The 19,563-nt window shown below is 43.0% G+C and overlaps 1 protein-coding gene across 5 annotated transcripts in view; it reads left to right on the top strand.

Annotated features, from left to right (window-relative positions):
• Positions 1-19,563, top strand: part of Su(dx) (WW domain containing E3 ubiquitin protein ligase suppressor of deltex) — an 87,691-nt gene that overhangs the window by 49,279 nt on the left and 18,849 nt on the right. For all 5 annotated transcript variants that reach the window (XM_037427743.2, XM_037427746.2, XM_037427742.2 and 2 more), the window contains exons 10-15: positions 5,672-5,837; positions 10,933-10,987; positions 11,066-11,150; positions 11,237-11,347; positions 18,894-18,975; positions 19,090-19,161. In XM_037427743.2, coding sequence (XP_037283640.1) covers positions 5,672-5,837; positions 10,933-10,987; positions 11,066-11,150; positions 11,237-11,347; positions 18,894-18,975; positions 19,090-19,161 — 571 coding nt within the window. The remainder of the gene's footprint in view (positions 1-5,671; positions 5,838-10,932; positions 10,988-11,065; positions 11,151-11,236; positions 11,348-18,893; positions 18,976-19,089; positions 19,162-19,563) is intronic.

Genomic DNA, 19,563 nt, shown 5'->3' with positions numbered 1-19,563 from the left:
ACTATGCTTTTGCCAGAGAGTGAAATCCGGACATTGTGCACACAAGTGTTCCCTTTAACAGTGAACCCTTCTGTACATGCACATATAAACGCTCGTTAAGTAAACATTCAGTTATGTATCAATTATTCGAGTCAGCACTATTCACAAACTACTTTGCACACTAGCAAGTTCCACTAATCAGGGTTATGCTACCTTCACTTACAAGGAGGATCGTGCTTTTTGTGGCAAGTAGACGGTTAGTGAATCAGCAGGCCTTTCTTCTAAAAGTGCATGTTTAAAGGAATGATGTGTTATTATTTTTTAAGCTTAAATGCGTTAATGCTAAATTGATGACTTAGCGAATCGTTGCGTAGAGATTTTGGGAGGCGCCGTCTTGAGTACAAGAGATCGCCTGTGCTTTCGCTGGCTACCCGTACCAATGCTTTCAAAAGTATATTCTATCTCTCTCTGTACAGTTCATCGTGTACAATAGCTCATCGCACACACAGTTAACACAGCACACAGTTCATCGTGTACAAATGTGTGCTGCGCTGACCTACAGACATTGGCGATAGTTTCAGGCAAAGGCACCCATATGAGTAGGAATGGGGAACAGTATTGCAAAAAAAAAAAAAAGGAGGGGGGCTGTTAATATGTCGCGAGACTGTGCGCAAGCTGGTATATGAAAGCTTGCAGTAAACATAAGCATCACACCAGCGTCAATACGCATCAGAACTTAAAGATGCACTTTTTTGAATATGCATCCGAGTCACCGATGGCGGCAGAAGCAAAAAGCAAAGTGAATGATGGGGAGACAGCAGGTGACTGCGGCACCACCGAGCAACAAAAAATCACAATGTGTAAGCTGCGTACGCCACCACTGTATAGTTCCGCAAGGTGGACACCATGGCATAGAGCCGTAGTTACGTGAAGAATAGAGAAAAAGTATGGACCATCTTCCCGAAGAGAACCATGATCCATAATGCGATGTGAAGCAGCAGCGGGGCCCACACCATTGACCCGGCTGAAACGGACACTGTAACACGGGTGCTGGAAGAGTGGTTTAAAGCGAAACTCCGTGTAGCCTTTACTCGAGTAAATGTTTCTTTGAAATGCAAAGACACGGGAGGCGGGTTGGGTTCCATGTAAGTTTCGTGGCAGATAAACTAGCTGAAAGGCTGTTTTCACTCGATGTGCACTCGAACAGTGGGAGTGGTGGGTGGAGAGAGATGACACGCGGCGAGCGGTGACAGGCTAGGGAAAGAGGGATGTCAATGCACATGCACTGCGAGGGAAGGCGTGACCTACTTGGTATGCATGATGCGGATGGAGGGACAATGTTACAGAGGCTAGTCAAAGAGCTGCTTCGCATCTAAAAACTTCCGAGCAACACAGTTTATATAAAGAGAGAATTATAGTTTGTGCATTGCTTATAAATGTAGTACAGTGCTTGTAATCAGCCTCGCCTTTTTAAATTACTGCTTTATCAATAAAATCGAGGGCCTGACTACTTAATGTTTGAAAAACAGGACATCAAGGAAAATGTGTTGCATTTTTGGAAAAAGACGTAATTGCACTCCCATTCCATTCCATGAAAAGTGCGCCTGATTTCATTCTCATTCCATTCCTTCAAGCTATGTTGCCATTCCATTCTGGGGTCGCAAAAATGTGGAATCATTCCTGATTCATTCCAATAGGCAATATGCGAAATTAACAGCGCCATCTAGTGAATGCAGCAGGTACCATATCCGCCGTTTTGATGCTGGCGAGGCTTGACCACAACGCGCGGGCAACCCACTAGCGAACGTATGCGTTTCGACGCTTCGACTGTCGCAGTCTGATTTTTCTGCTGGCAAAATTCAAGTACACTGATGTGTGCCGCTGTGTAAGCAGCACGGAGTCACAGACAGCGATGGGAGCAACGTATGTGGCATGAATTACGATTTTGAATCGATCATTTAAACGCAAAACAGGATATGGTGTGCAGAAGCTTTATGGGCACATTCTACGATGCATGAATCTCCGCGGTGCGCGGGCTGCATTTGTGATAGCGCCTGTGTTTGTAAACAACAATCGTTTAAACAGCTAAAAGAAACCTAGCTCATGACGTCGCACTGAATGTTTGTTTGCCTATATCTTGTAGGTATCCTTCCACCCCTTTCCGAAAGATGCAATGATATACGAAGTGGGTTGTGGCGATCAAGAGGGATGAAGGCCCGAAATTTCAAGTCGGCATGTCAACGAAGGTCTGCTCGAAGCATTTTAGGTCATCGGACTTAATGCCTAGCGTTGCGAGTTGCCGCAGCCTCCTTCGGGACTTGGCAGTTCCGTCAGACTTTGCTTTTTCCAAGGAAAACAAAAAACGGAAGCCCACAAAGCTAATGTGCTTCACCACAAGCAAGAAGCCGAAACCCGGCTTTAGACCCAAGAGTGCTAGGCGATGAGCCTATGCATAGCCCAGATGAAGTGGAGGCAGCACCGGTAGGTTTAGAGGAACCCACTAGGCTCAACAGCTCACTTGAAGGTGAAAATGCACGCTTGGCCAAAACGATAAAATAGAAAAACAACGACATCGTCACGGCAAGGTGTATGCTTCCACGGCGAAGGCATACGATTTGGTTTGCTGCTCGGATGACGTCGGAGCCTGGTTTATAATGTCTTCTACAGTGGAATTCGATATATGTGGCAAGTTTTCTAAACAGTTTGTTAACACAATTTGGTTTGCTGCTCGGATGACGTCGGAGCCTGGTTTATAATGTCTTCTACAGTGGAATTCGATATATGTGGCAAGTTTTCTAAACAGTTAGTTAACATCACATGTTCGGGCGCTGGGAAACGTCTTGCTGTGGCCATCGCAGTAGCTCAGCGCAGTGAAGGAAGTGTTCAGGAGTCGTACGGCCGTACTAGCGAACGCGTTGCCGTCGACTTCTCGCCGACATTAAAATGGCGGCGGGGTCAAGTTGCACAGTGTTGCCAGAGCACAAAGCAATTTCGCATATGGTCTATTCCGGAGTGGCAACTCTACAACACTGGCACCGTGTGACATTTCAACGCTGAAGAGGCGGGATTCTTTTTCAACCTTCACCTAGAAAGGAGCCTGTGTGTGAAGGGGCATGCTTGCCAGGGTGGTCAAAAAAGGAAGGAGCGTGTCACCGTCCTTTTTTGCATAAATGCCGATGGCTCCGAAAAAATACAGCTTACTGTCATAGGCAAATCAAAACAGCCAAGGTGCTTCTGATTGGCAGGACGTTTGCCATGCTTGTACAAAGGAAACAAAAAAGCATGGATGACATCAGATCTTTTGCTGGAGTTTCTGACAACTTTGGACCAAAAAATGGCAGCAATAAACAGAAAAATTTTGTTTTTCGTCAACCAGTGTTCAGCCCATCCAAAAGACTTGAAATTTAATAATGTTGCCATAAGACTCCTGCCCATAAACATGACAAGCCATCTACAGCTGCTAGACGCTGGAATAATTCAAAATGTCAAACATCGTTTTAAAGGATTGCCTCTGCAGAGGCTTCTGGTGAAAATTGAGCGCGGGAATAATTCGAAATGTCAAACATCATTTTAAAGGATCGCTTGGGCGGAGGCTTCTGGGGAAAATTGAGCGCAAAATGTAAACTTGAAGATTAGTCTGCTGGACGCGCTACATTTTCTTATGATGTCCTGGGATAATGTGATGCAGGGAACGATCCTGAACTGTTTTCGCAAGTGTGGATTTTTTTCGGGACGAGATGCGGCTCCGACAGAAGATAACGAAGACCCTGACGCTGATTTGCACATCGAGGGTTCGGAGAACCTCGAAAGAGATGCTTCGGCGCGAGAATTTGTCACCGCGGATGATAACCTCACAACCTGTGGACTGACATCTATTGAAGAACTGGTTGACGTCGTTGAAAAGACGAAGTTCGTCGGTGACGGTGAAGACGCAGATGTGTGTGACCTGTCGCCGACGTTTGAAAACCGCCATGCCCTTGATGTCCTGCACCGCACCGCAAGCGTCGGCAACGTCAGTGAAGAAACTGGGCACAGTTTTATGCCTTTCAGGCGGCATTCTTCAAGCATGGTGAAAGTAGAAATGTGCAAAAGAATATTATGGACTTTTTCAGCAAGAAGTAGTTGATCGTAATAAAGTTATCGTTCATCTTCCTGATCACCTGTATCTTGTTTTGGTTCAGTCGAATTCAGGATGATACGAATATTTTGCATGCTTCCTTCGAATTCGTATCATCGAAATTCTACTGTATAATTTTTATTAGCTTCTACGATTTCACATGTGAGCTGCTCACAATGTTTTACGCCAACAATGCACTTTTCCAAGTCTGATTCACAATGACAATCTCTACAATGAATGCTGAGACAGCCTTGGAACACCTGTGTTAACATGATCATAATGCTTCATTAAACACTACATTTTGGTGAGGGCTTGTAGCCCTCATCAAAAAAGAAACTGCTAATTTGGCGGTGATGCTATAGGTTGTATGAAGGTGCTGATGTGTGTTGGCATATAGTGTGTATATATTTCTAGTGTTTTCAGTAATTAAATCAAGTTGAAGTCCTTTGTTGTGTCCTTTCATCTGTTTTCATTCATTTTGTACTGTGTAATTATGCTGATGCTAAATTATTAATTAGCCCAAGCCACCATATTCTTGTGCTAATCTACATTGTAACTCCTTCAGTTTAGAAAATATCTTTCAATATTTAAAAAATTAAACATCGCATTAGCAAGATGATTTCACACTTGAAAGCGGCAAGCGGATACACACCAACTGAGCAGGTATCAGCCAATTTGATGAATAAATAAAAATTTCTTTGGTTATCGTGCCCTCCTCAAGGCTGTTGAAGCATACTGTGTTGCATATCTGACCTGACAGCGAGTGTGGACACCTCTTGAAGGCAGAATCCTGTTCATTGTAGAACTCCATGTAGTTGACCACTTCTGAAATTTTCTCTGGAACTGGGGAACAATGGCACATTTTTATAAAAAAAAACTCGCAGGCATAGTTTAATATTGCTGTTTACCCAGGACTTTAGTGTGTGTGTGTGTGTGTGCGTGCGTGCGTGCGTGCGTGTGTGTGTGTTACCACCAATGAATTTGAAGGCACTGGGTACAGTCTTTTAATTTGCAAAAGTAGAGCAAAGATTAGTTTCGGACAGAAAGTACCAGAAGTGCTTAAATGCAATTTTAAGTTATAGATACTTGTTTTGAAGTGAAATAAGTCTATCTGCACGAGTCTTTCTCATCTGCCAATTGGTTGATAGACAAAGCTCTTGGTTAATGCTAAGGATAATTCTTTTACCACTTTCACAGCCAAATTAAAGATAAAATTTTTTGTTTTATGGGACAAAGGTATGCGCGTTGCCGCTGATGTGACAGTGTTACCCTAAAGAAGCAATAGGAGAGGTAAAAATTTATGCAGGTCCTAGGTTGTGTGTGTGTGTTTGTTTTAGCTCCTAATGGATTTACACGTCATGTGTAAACTAATAAAAATTGCTGTTGAAATATTTCATATACCAGTTCCTTCTAGAAATATGCTGTACCGAATATGCTTACTTTTTGTTGTGCTGTACAAGAGCGCTGCGAGGGCGTTAGTGAATATTTCCCTAGCAGCATTGTATAGTATTTAGTTCTAGTTGCTTAAGTACCTAACTACTGAATTTTCTTCTGGTGCCTTCTTAAATCGTGCAGTTGGGAGATGAGACGTGACAACAGGGGACGGGTGTACTATGTCGATCACAATACAAGGACAACTACATGGCAAAGGCCAACAGCTGAGAGTGTGCGTAACTATCAGCATTGGCAGTCAACACAGGCTCAAGCCATGCAGCAGTGCCAGCAACGCTTCCTGTACCATGTGAGTAGCTGTCTTTCTTACGTGCATTACATACTTTACACTGTCAAGGGTCCCGTGTCAAAGAAAGTCTGGTGCCGGTCTGTTAATGAAAAATTATTTTGATGAAAACAATCAAAATCTTGAACTGGTCAAAGAATGCTAAAAAAATGATGCCGAATTTCTCAGAGCAGATCGTGCGAACAAAGTGAAGCAATTCACTTGAAAAAAAAAAAAGGGGGGGGGGGGGGTAAGTTTGAATATTGGTGTGAATCAAACCCAGGGCTTCTGGATACAGGATGAGTATGCTTCAAAATTTCTATGATGGCTAGGTGGAATAAGGGGAATAATGCGTATCTGAGTAATTATGGGTGTCATGATAGAACTGATATAAATGTATAAAAGTAATGTTCATGTAATATTTCGTGGATTTGAATAATTTGATGCGTTTGTATTGCATAAGAACAAGAATTTGACAGAAAGGTGAAGGAACCCTCTCACTTCTTAGTGTGCACCTTGTCTACAATGGGAGGAACACCTGTACACATAACATTGAGACAGAAGCAGAAAGTCCGCTCTGCTATATTGGCATCAATGCTAGGGCATGTGTTGGAGGGCTCCATTCATGAGACACTCGTGCCACACCTGGAAGGTTTGCAGGAGCAGAGCAGGTTGAGGCACAGGCCACCACTGGCATGGTTGGCCCAACAGGTTCCGGGAACCTTAAACATCACCTCCTCTAGCTTACGACGCAACCGCTAGATGGGGCAGTTTGGGAAAAGTTCGGTAAATTTATGATTTTTTTAGTTTCAGCCTGAAAACATGGTTGTGCTAATCAATTTCAGCTCCCGAACCTGCAATTAGACTGATGAAAATCTTAGTGGGATAAGTTTTCCTAAGTGTTTAAATGTTCATAGGCCAGCTGCAAGGAAATTGTGCAAACCTTAAAAAATCGATGTATAGGTAGTCCAGCTGGAGATAATATGACCTGCCAAGTTTCGCCTTCGAAATGCAAGTAGTTATGTAACAGAAACAACTCGCTAACAACGCAAATTTTCATACTGAAACTAGAAAAAATAACATCATTACAGCTGACCAGAAGTGACATTGACATCAGCCCAGCAGACCAACCGATGCAAGCGAATCGTCTGCTCTGCGCTTTGAAGTATGCGCTTTGCAGCCCTGCTCCAGAGTTTCCTCTGTAGATGGTAATGAAAAAGTAAACTATGTAGACGTGCACCGTGAAGGAAACATGGATATTTGATCATAAAAGTTCGTTCAAGCGTTTCTCTAAATAACAGCTGCCCACTTTACACTTATACCGTCTTTGAGAATGCTCTGGTTCACAGTAAATGATTCTGCTAGTTTACACTTGAGGTATTCTCGCTTTTTTGATAGGCTGCGGCTGATAAGACTGCGTTGTTTCTGATGTCGATGCTCAGTTTGGCACACCCCCATGTTTGCCGACAGCGTCCCTGAATTTTTTAAACACTTGACTCAACCCAAAACATTTACATACCTAATTTAGTACAATTTGTTTTCTGATAATACAGTAGACTCGCGATAATTGGAACTTTTATAATTCATACTTTCAGTTATTTTAAACAAAATTCAATTTTTGGTTGGCTCTCTACTGTTTTGATGTATTTAAAAGCCTCTTAAATCAAACCCCATTATTTGGTTAATTCGTAAATTTTGCAGTTTCATGCTGTTTCCCTCTACTAATTAAAAATTTGCATGGTTATATAATCATAACAGTCTAAGAATGAAAATTAAGCACCTTGGGCCTTCAAGGAAAAAGACTTTTCTAGGAAACAAATGTTTGAAACGAAGCACGCACATTGTAAGGCGTGATGCTTTTCAACTGGTATAGAAAACATTGTGCTGAAGGCACATATAGCAAAGAAGCAGTTGGCAATTCACGATTTCTTAAAAAGGTCTGATCAGCAGTAAATGGCCAACAAATTTGGCCATTTACTTGCTCGTGTGCTTTCTATTCATTGCAAGCAGTAAGGGTTTAAAAACTTTAGAAACTTTTAATGTGGTAAAATCAATGTCCAATCATAATGTGTGGTGTCGCCCCACCTTGAGTTGTATATCTGAGAACTTCGAATAATTCGAACTTCTTGATAATTCAAACGAAATTCAAAGGTTGCTTCGAGTTTGAATTAATAAGAGTCGACTGTACATTTAGAGGCTTAGAAGAGCCCCCCAACACTAATTTAGCAATCCATTTTTTATTCGTGGGTTGTGTAGACTGACATACAGACACACTAATGCAGCAAGAACGGCAGTGATAATGGCATTGATAAAATTCAAAATACAAGAAAAAAAATGCCTACCCTCAACTTGATTTTCGCGGGGTCATCTGACTGCATTTCACTCACTCGATGACATCAGATGGCTCCCCCAATGAAATGAGCTGGGAGGGCCCACGTAGAGGAAGCTTGCACTACGTTGTTGCTTGTTCTTTCGAAAGTGATGTTGCGGGGTCTTGAAAAGAGAGCTGCTGTTCTCGGAACATACACAGACACAGTAGACACGGTCAAACCAAACAACACATTTATTTAACTGCTTTTTATGATATCGTCAGCTGAATCAAAATACATCACTAGTGATCAACACACTGAAACAACCTTGCACAATATTCTAATACACTCAATTAACATAACAAACAAGGTAACGCGAAGGCGGCATCGTCAACGCTCGACTCACCATGAGGGCCCATGGGAGACTACCTGCGGGGCTGTCCCCTTGGACCCACTGCAAGAGACAACTGTTTATGCGAACCGCCACACGCCAAAGAGCACCACTCATCTCTCATGTGCTGCCACACGGCCAGGCATCAGTGCCAGTGTTACCGTGCCAACCATGGTGATGATGTAATCGCTTGCGAGCACAGCGCCACCTACACCTCGATGATTGTGAACCCTAAATGTGGCCTATGCACAAAATACGTGTGCACCACGAGGTACGAACAACATTACAGGGGGGCCCCCAACGTTGACCTCGTTGCCAGAGTAACAAACGTGGTGCCTGACGCTTGACTTGCCAAAAAGTGAACGGGTGCTACTGTTTCGAAGCGAGGTATTTTCTGCTGTTATTTACAACATTTTGATTCACTCCTTCTTATTCTGAGAAAGGAACTTGTGCAATGACCAGGGTGGGGAGGTATTGGTGACTGACCCTTCATGAGCCAGCCGACAAACAACAATAGTGCACTGCACCCCTTCAATATAGTGTGAAAAGAGACATCTCACGAACTCCTAAAAGCAAGAAGAAGAAAGAAAGAGTTCTTTCGTAGGGACATCCAATCAGTGCAAGCCAAAACTTCAGTGGCGAAATGGTAGTCAGCATCTCTGTTGTGCTTTGTAGTTGCAGTGATCGTTTTTGTTGCAGCCACGTTTGTTCGTAGTTCAATGAAAAAGTGCAGAGAAGAAAAATGAGATTAGTAACATCAGTTTTGATCCTACACCACGATCGCTTGTAACATTACATTTATCTAATCATATGGCGGCAACCATCCGGCGTCATTTTCGGCTGCAAAGTTATGACAAGTGCCACTACGTGGTCGGCAAGGATGTAGTAACCTTTTTGCGTGATTAATATACTAAATCGTTTGATATCAGTGCTTAGACCTATGCTAAAATCATATCCAGCTATGGGTCTACGCAAACCACTAATAAAACATGAGTGCTTCAAAAGTGTTGGAGGTCCCCTTTAAGTTGCTATGAACTGAGGGCAATTACATTTTTGTCAAACTTCACTGCCTTTACAACTCGCAACTAGAGGCGAAGCTTTGATTACTCTCACATAGATGGCGCAGCTAGTCTGGCGCCTCACGGGGCGTCGTTTTATCGGTGTTTTTGAAATGGCGTTCCGCTATACTGAAGCTGTTTAACAGGATTACTTCTCATCGTCGGTGATTCTCCAAACGCTGGTTCAGGCTTTGTGCTGTCACATTTGCAATGGCTGAATATTGAAGGCATTGTGTGAAAATGGAACATTTTTTTTCAGTTTGTGGGGTCTGGATATGGCGAGAGCACCACGCTATTGGAGTGAACGGACACAGTAGACTTGGTCGGACCGAATCAAAGAACACACATTTACTTTGAGATTGACGATATCGTTAGCCGAATACATCAATTGTGATCAATACGCTAAAACAGCCTTACACAAAATTACACAACACTCAACAACATGACAAATTCAAGGACACACACACGGTGGCATGGCCAATGCTTGACTTGCCACGAGGGCCGCCGGCGTGCCACCCGCGGTGCCGCGCACCGGGGCCCCACCGCTAGAGACAACCGTTCGCGCCTACTGCCACCTTTCAAAGAGGACCACTCATCTCTCACTTCCCGCCTCACCAAGGCTTGCCGGCAGTCATCACTGCCAACGCTACCATTCTAACAACCATGGTGATGGTGGTGATAAGTGCTCGCGAGCACAACGCCCCCCACCACACGATAGTTGTGAACCTGAATTGCGGCCTATGCGCGAAACATTTGCGCCACGAGGTGCAAACAACCTTACAGGGGGGTGTTAGCACTCGCACAAGTTTCAACCGCATTTGAGCGAAGAGACAGCAATCGTGTTTATATTTGTCATTTTTTTAAGTGTGCCGCGTAAAGCACCACATGTGCTCTTCAATACCTCCCATTCCTTTCACTTTACTCTGATAATTCACAGCTTTTAGAGCATTACGTTTTTTCGGAAAAGTGCGAAATCTGGTCCCAGCCGTAACATATGTGCCAGAAGCCTACAGCCCCGCCTTCCTTACTACAAAAGAGTCAACTATTCTGAATTATCCGCTCATGGAGGGGCGGCACGTAGAAAAAAAAAGGGGGGGGGTGGATGCTGGTGAACAGGGTTCTGTTCATAAGCGGTGGCAGCTGGAAATGTCATTTTCGTATATGTCTGGTTTGCTCGGGCATACCGGCGGGGCTCCACAGAGCACCGATTATAAATCATATATGCCATTAATATTGCTAACCAAACATATGCTACGCTTTCCGAGCTAATTCTGCCGGAGTCAAATTTCATTGCAGTTGGCCTTTGTGTGTTCCTTGCTCTGACCATCATGTCCATCTGCATCATGTCTTTACTTTTGTAGACACCAGTCCAGGTAGATGATGATGATCCACTGGGGCCTCTGCCTGAAGGGTGGGGTATGTAAAAATTATCGTAACACACCTTTCTTCTTCTTTTTGATTATACTAATCATTTTTTTCTCTATATTTTTACAGAAAAAAGAATTGACCCAAACAATCGTGTGTACTTTGTGAACCACAAGAACAAAACAACCCAATGGGAAGACCCACGCACTCAAGGGTGAGAGACATTCTCTTTTTGAGGTTCTGGTTAAAAGCTTTTTATTTGCATAGTGACCGACATTTAATATTCAATTCATTATGCAGGAAGGAGGAGCCTCTTCCTCCAGGTTGGGAAATCAAATATACAGCAAACCGAGTACGCTACTTTGTGGACCACAATTCTAAGACAACAACATTCAAGGACCCTCGTCCATCGTATGTTGAATGTTTTACATGCATCTATCTTGCAAACTTGTGCCTGCATCTGTGCTAAAAACTTTGCAATGTACCCTGTGAAAGCCTTTTATTAATGCCGTCTCTGGCTTACAAGTGCCATGGCAATGACATTATTAAAAACTGACAGACAACTATGCCAAGGAAAGTATAGGGGATTTTATTATAAGTAATTGTAATGTAATCGGGAAGAGAGAAAAGTGGACAAGAAGATAACTTTCTGTGGGCAGGGACCAAACGTGCGACCTTCGAATAACTAGGCTTGTGCGAATAGTAAATTTTAGGTTCGAAGCAAATAGTGGCTTTGGTCGAATAATTTGGAATTGAATTCAAATAGAACATATGATGTATAAAGAAAATGGGCATATTTATCATAACCTAACTAACCTGCACAATATTTTCTTTTTCAAACAAGGCCTCTATGCAAAAGCTTTCTTTATTTTTTTTTCCCGTTCAAAGGAAGTCGAAACAAGTTTGAGAAGTAGCAGGATTTGACTTTCAGTAGGATGCAAGAGATAACCTGTAAAATACGTAACATTATTTATTACAGTTAGAGTGTATAAGCCGGCGAAACAGGCTTTTAAGCTTAAGGGAAGACGCTGGTCTTGAAATAAAAATTTTTATTAATGGAGATACTGTAATGAAATTAGGTGTGCATATGTATTTTTTCTTCCTCTTTTAAAGGATATGTTTAGTTTTAATGTACACCAACTAGTTATCAAATTGTGAGAGCATAAGTGAAGTCTAATTGTGTAATTTCTTATGGGTCGTTAAGGCACTTTCCCTCAGTATTTTAAGTTTTAGGTTCTGTTTAGGATGCAGCTGTAGCTAAGGACCTGCCATGTGGAGCTATGTTATTTATATTGTCACTGAGATACGTAATCATATAAAAATTCTTATTTGCATTGATGCTCCATAAATTTGAAATTTAATTAGCTCAGATTAATGTTCACAATATTTCATATGTCCCTCTTAGCCACAAAAAAATAGCATAGCTCCACAGTCCCGAATCTTACGAGTTCAACGGTTCAACTCAACGGCATAAAATTTAAAAAAAAAAAATTGCTTCACAAAAATGTGGTGAAAAGTTCCGTAAGGGTGATCAGGTTGGCAAAAAATGAGAAGCTAAGAAAATCGCATTTGAAGTTTCGACATGCACTGCAAATTTTTTTATAAGGAACTTTTGCCCCAAATTTCATGTTCCCCATCTATTCTCCTGCAAAACAAAAAAATCTGCCTTCCACCCTTGGAATCATTTCTAAAAAAATTTTTCCAATGTGGAAAGCATTATCAGAACCCCACCCACCATGACAAGCTGTTCATGTGTTCTGGAAAAGCTGTGGGGTATAAGGCTTAAACGACTAGCTGTTAGGCAGCATGCTGCCCTGGGGAATAAGTTGCTGTGTTCCGGACCTTCAAGGGACCATGAAAATGCACGGAAAATCGGACATCCGCCCGGAAAAAACGAATGTCCGCAAAAATGCTTTTTTTTTTTATTGGTATGTTTTGCTGACACAGAGGGTCATAGCTGTAGTACAAAATTCTCGTGGCAATGTTGTAAATGCATCGTTTAGGTGGCTCTCAAAAAGTCGTTTGTCTAAAAAAACGTGCCCGGCGCTTCCTCTTACGTCAGCGCTTAGGCGCAAAGAAGTTGCCTATTTTCTTTTGTACGGCGTTCCGCTTGCTCGCGATGATGTCTGCCTCAATTCTAGCTACACGTCATGCTGTCCCTGTTCACTGATGACAGTGTCATCAGTGCTCGCGTCAACTCCAAGCTCGTTGGCTGTCGAAAATCGGATGGCGAAGGGTTATTAGCGCTAACTCCAATGAGGCCGAACTTTCTGGTAGCCGACTTTACCAACAAAACGGTCTTCGTTTGCGCCGATTTTTAAACCCGCTGCACCTTCTTTGCCATTGAGTAGTCCACAGCATCAATCTGAAGTGTATCGCTTGTCGAACTTGGTCCCATGGTGTCGTCAGTAGACAGCATCGTTAAAGTTGTGGCGAATCCAACGAGTCCAACTGCGACTGAAACTAGCTGCCAAAGGGCACTTGTGGCCGGTGCCATCTTGTTCCCGGGCCTTTTTTAACGGCTTCCAAAAGCTAGTCGCATCGATGGTTTCAGACGAGAGTCTCCAAGCATCTCAATCGCGGTAAAAAAGTACCGGTGCAAAGCGGAAACAGGGTTTGACGAGAAACACGCACGATCGCCAGAGAAGATGCACACAAACGGACAGCCACGGCGGCGAACGCAACACAAAGAAAAAAAATGACGCAGCGGTCACCCGAGCCAATGGGAGACTCGGAAAGGCGCGCCAATTGGCGATCTGGAAATGACCTTCAGAAAACCCATGACAGCAGCCTTGAACGACGCCATTTTGAGATGGCGCAAAATGTTCTAGAAGAAAACAGCTTCAAATCAAGCCCAAGATGGCGGCGCTCGGTTCGTCACAACGCACATGGTGCACGCGGGAAGTTCGAACAAATTTCGTCCTTTTGGGGGCATTTTAGTGCGACCCGGGTACATTGAAAGCTGATTTTATTGCGTTTTCCAACCAAACTCGGTGTTAGCAATTTGAGAGTAGGTGCTCAGAAGTACAAGCACCTCGAAAATGAGCTTTGCAAAAAGTCTATTTTTTTACCATTTTTTACCGTTCTAATACCCGCCTCCCCCGTCCCCCCCATAAAAAATGATCAATCAATTTGAGATTATGTTCATTTAAAGGGACCCTGCAACAGTTCTTCAAGCAACCATGGGATGGATTCACTAAAGAAGCTTATTGCCTTATGAATTAACCACTGCAGACACTTTAAGAATCTGTAAGGTATGAGCAGAGTTGCAAACATTTGCCACATGCTCCAATTGCATTCTCTCTTCTCATCCCGCCAAAAATGCTTGAAGCAAAGCCGGGAGAGATGGCATAGGGAAAGAAAATAGTCATATGCCTTGTTGTGACCTTGATCTCTTTCTCTCTCTTTCTTTTTTTTTCTTTGATTATGCGGCTTTTCAGTGCGATTGTTCATGTACGCGTAGACTTGTCACGGCCACCCGCAGCAACCCCAGTCACGATCGAGCGCCCCATGCTCAAATCGGCCAATGGCTGCTACAATGGCTGGTACAATGGCTGTGATGAGCGGTTTTTGGCATTGTGGCGCCATTTGCCGAAAGAAGAGAGCAATTTTTATCTGACTAATAATTTATTGTGAATTCCAGGTCATGTGCTGCGCTATAATATTTAGCTCACGTGTTCTCGGTTGCCTCGACTACCTATCAGCAGCATTTGCTGACCATGCTCAAAAAGTGTTGCAGGGCCCCTTTAAATTTGCAGTGAGGCTTCGCAGCAGAGCAAATTTTCCCATGAATAAGTGCTTTCACGGCTTAGCATCACTATATTGCAGTGAAACCACCTTTACAAACGGTTACATGCAGACTAATATACACCTATTCGTTCATGTAGAATATTTCAAAATATTCGATAATTTAAATTATAATCAAAACGAATTCAAATGCTTTGCTATTCGTTTGAATATTCAAAGCATTCTAATATTCGCACAAGGCTGCGAATAACGCATCCATAGCTCTACCAGCTGAGCTACCATGGCGGCTATTCCCCCGTCCACTATAGGGTATGTATGTGCATTTAAACGTAGCAGCATCAGTCAGCGCCGCCTGTTGTCATTGTGACTAGCGTGGGACACTCATTTTCTGCCTGAGGGCGGCACATAGCATGTGATCTTCTTACAAGCTGGCAGCTGACCAATAATCATTCGCGTACCACGTGAAGGCATTAAGTCTGCGAATGAGACCCTCGTTATGAATGAAGGAAAGAAGGGTAAATGTAAGGGCTTTTTTTTATTTGTTCGACACAATAATAATGTTCTAGAAACGTATCAAGATTTCTAGAACAGAAATTGTGATACGTTTCTAGTACAGGTAAGTTTTGTAGCTCCCCATAGACGCTTGCTGGATGGACTGCATCTTAAATCGTGCCTCACACGTTCGCTAACAATCATGCGCACAGTATGAAAAAAGCAAGCACGAAGAAACGTGCAATGCATCGCAAGTGGCTACTGCTCACACATCTCAGCTCGCTGCAGCATATGCGCCGCCTCCACTGTTATGTATCGCAAGTGGCTACTGCTCACACATCTCAGCTTGCTGTGGCATATGCACCGCTTCCACTGTTAGCTTAGGTAACGTGCCGTTGAGAGCAATGGTGTGCTGCTGTATCTGATCCCACGGTCTGTGGCAAGTGAAGCAAAATGGAACAGCAGTGCCGTAAGTTCACATGTCAGCTGCGTGTACCGCCTCGCGAGCGGAGCTGCGAAACTGTACTGGTTCTAAAAACTTTGAGTATGGTATGCTCCTGCTTGACAACTGCTGCATTATTTCATTCTGAGGAAATAATGGACTGTAAATTACACATGTTGTTTAAACGATTATTGCCTTCAGCAGGCTAGCTGGTTGACACCATTGCTGAGGGAAGTGTTATTGGTCAGGAATTTTCAAATTTACTGATCTTGAGGAACCCCGCCACTCTTCCTATGTGCTTTTGCATATGGAGAAGGATGATAATGTATCAACTTTTATTGAGCCCGACTATATAGGTGGTGCGTGCAGGCACTAGACGGGGTGGTTCTATAGTTTCGGAACCCATATGTTTCCAGCAGCTTCTGGCTCCTGTCCATCTGTGCAAGCTGAGTTGGGAAGGCGTGGCTGGATAACAAGATCTCCTATCGCCTAATGGGTTAGGGATTGCTGGTGTTGGGGGGGAAAGGGAAGGACGGAGGGTCTTTAGTTATGTTCACACAGCTAAGATGTTTGGCAGGGTGCTATTTTCTCTTTCGCAAAACAGACTGAGTGTGTCGTGTACAAGGGAGAGGAGCAACAACAGCGGTTTCAACTCTTTGAAATCGCTGCTGCCGCATCCATTGATTATCTTTAACCTTACAAACCATCGCTCATGGTGACGAACTTGTGGTAATGCATGAAATGGGCTAATGATTTTTAGCCCCGGCTCTGCATTCTGCGTCATAAAATATGTCTGTATCATGTTACGCAGAGCAGTATTTGGCATCTTTATTGAGTGAAAATTGTTGGTCACATAAGAGCTCGTTTCATTTCATGGAGAAAAGAAAATTTTAAACAATATTAAGGTATGCCAGTTACGTTGCAGAATGGGTCACAAGGCTAATCCTAAATTTTCATAAAACCTGCAACAGCATGCAGTGCATCTAGTACACATCCCGCCTTGTATGCTCATTTTAGACTATAAAGCTAATGTCGTGCCTTGGCAAACCTGCATATGTGCAAAAGCAGCATGTACAGAACACAGATGTGTTGTGGACTATTTTACGGTTGGGTTTGAGTGCGGGCATGTTGGGCTGTTAACCTTTGTGCTTTGCATCTTTAACTGCTAAATGAACAATGTTTTCATATTGTTTTATGGCATTATTAATTCACGTCACGATATGCAAATACAAAGAAACACCAGCTTAACAGCCCAAGATGGCAGCACCCAAATCTCTTAGGTAAAATAGTCTACATAATACAGAAAATGTTTCCAGCTAATGCATTGCACACAGCACTAATCGGAAGCATTCACTGTCCACCACGAGTCCATGAATCGCATTAATTTCAAGGTGCGCATTATGATAAAGGAGTCCTACCACTGCTGTCACGTGGTCTGGCACTGCTTGCAGACTCCTTCTGGTTGGATGCAGCGTGCAATGTCTTCGTTGTGTACAACATGGAACTCAGTTTGAGAAACCCTGTTCAATCCTTTCACTCTTGGAGGTTTCTGGCTGCGACACACCCTTGGTGTGAGCTTGGTTTTTGAAATGTCAGGGAAGATTGAAACACAGTGAAATGGCAGGTTGTGAAGTCGAAATGAGAGATATGGATGGAAAGCAGATACAACAGCCTTGTTTACTGCTGATGGCAAATGAGGCAGGGAAGGGTGATTGAAAGCATTGAGTTGTATTTCGATCAACAGGAGAGGCAACAATGCACGCTCCTTGAACTTGATGTGCCTTAGCATATGTTCCAAAAGAATACAAAAATAGAACCTGCTGCAGATGACAGAACAACCCTTGTGCACATAGTTGCACAAGTGCTGCATGGTTTTTCAGCTCAAAAGAGTAATGTGCACTTCTAGCTACCATACCCTCAGCCTAGAAGGATGGTTGCGATTGCTCTGCACTTTTTTAATAGACATAGCAACACTGCAGGTAGCTAAAATAGGGGCTTCTAGAAGGATTCAACAGATGGCACTACCAGTATAATATTACTAAATTATGCCAGCTTTCCACTTTTGCATGAAGTTGTGAACGCATGACAGAAAACGGACCAGTGCGTAAGTGACATTGTAGGAAAAAATGAAGAAACATGCCTGTTTGGTAACGACGGTGAAATAGTTAATGGGTTTTTGCAACTTGTGGCTAACTAGGCTGCAGCTGGTTAAACTGTGCTCTCTGGTATGCTTGAGGAGTTTGAGTTAGTGGAAGCACTGGCTTCCGCACATTCTCTTTTCTGGTACCAAGGAAAACTGGCTTAGATCAGCAGAATCACAATTTTTTTCAGTACTGTTTTAAAATTTGTCATCCGGCTAGATCCTTTCCACAATTGCACAGTCCACCTCATACTGTGCCACAATGCATGCAACAATTGTTTAATGCTGGGAAAATGTTAGAAAGTAGAACTATTTACACCAATTGAAATTTGCATATATGTTAAGATCATGAAAAGAGCTTACTCTGATTTAAAAGGAATAAAATCTGACTATAACGTATTGTTTGCAGCACCAAATCTCACATGCTTTAGGCACAGCTGTGTAATGTTAACATTGTAGGCCTTTTGACTGCCTTCTAGAATTTCTCTCCTTACTATTTATTTTTAACATGTATGAAGGCATTGTTTCGGTTATTACCTGCTACAATTGCTGTACCAGGTGATTCCCAGTCTGAGAACATTGTGTTTTTTGGGAGATGATTTAGGCTCCAACCAAAAGTTTTGAAAAAATTCGACGTTTCGAAACCGACTTGGTTCCTTCCTCAGGGGTGACTGCGGAGGCTACGTAGCAGCGGCGTCTTCAAAGCACTCGCGGGGTGGATAATGACTGAAGCAACATGCCAACGATGTGTGAAAGTTCTACAAAGAGCGTAGTGCAGTCGCCGAACATGCTGAGGCGTTGGATCACCAGATCAATTTCGAAGCGACAGCCATTCTTGAAAGCAAGCCAAACTGGAGGAGAAGGTTGTTACTCGAGTCGTGGCACATACAGAGGACAGCCTATAACATCAACCGCTCTCTCTGAACCCTTCCCCCAGTGTATACACACAGACTGTGCTCCACGGCAAAACGAGAGGAGAGAGAGGGGGGTCATTATCCACAGAGGAGGGAACCAAGTCGGTTTCGAAACGTCGGGCTTCTTCAAAACTTTTGGTTGGAGTCTAAATCATCTCCCAGTTTTATACCCAACCAGACAGACTTCTGTCGAATGTTTACATTGTGTTTTTTGTTTTGTAGTCCAAAGGGAGCCTATGGAGTGCCATTAGCTTATGAACGAAATTTCAAGTGGAAGCTGACGCAGTTCCGTTACTTGTGCCACGTAAGTTTCTGGCCAACTTTCCTATTATATCTCATTAACAAATGAAAGTAACTAATGTACACCTTAAACACTATAGGACACCATCCACACTGTTCCTCTCTTGTTCTTCTACAGTGCAACTCCTTGCCCAGCCACATCAAGATAACAGTCTCCCGAGGAAACATATTTGAAGATTCTTTTGGCCAAGTGAGTTTCATTGCTTATTTGTTCACAGCATATGCCTTAATGGCTGTGAGAGTGATATGTATCATTGTATTAGATTACATGTTCCTGTTTTGACTGCTATAGCTGTGCTTTTCAGTTCAAGTATTATGATGTGTTACAACCCATTAATAAAATTTTGTTATTGCTCTGAGTAGTATTAATGAGAAGGTAATTTAGTAACTTCGTACATTCAAACATCATTATAACAATGTCGCACTACTCACAAAAATAACTTTACTATGAACATACACGCCAATATTGGGAAAACAAATTGCTGTCAGTTCTACGCAAAAAAAAACGTCTGTGGGGTTGCAGCTCAAGAGACAGCAAAAGGTCTCTCGCAAGTTCCGATGGCCCGTCATCATCACGTCATGCTAATATGAA

Source organism: Rhipicephalus microplus, chromosome X (assembly GCF_043290135.1).
Source record: "Rhipicephalus microplus isolate Deutch F79 chromosome X, USDA_Rmic, whole genome shotgun sequence".
Lineage (NCBI taxonomy): Eukaryota > Metazoa > Arthropoda > Arachnida > Ixodida > Ixodidae > Rhipicephalus > Rhipicephalus microplus.
The sequence above is the reverse complement of the archived record's forward strand: the minus strand, read 5'-3'. Positions and strand labels throughout refer to the sequence as shown.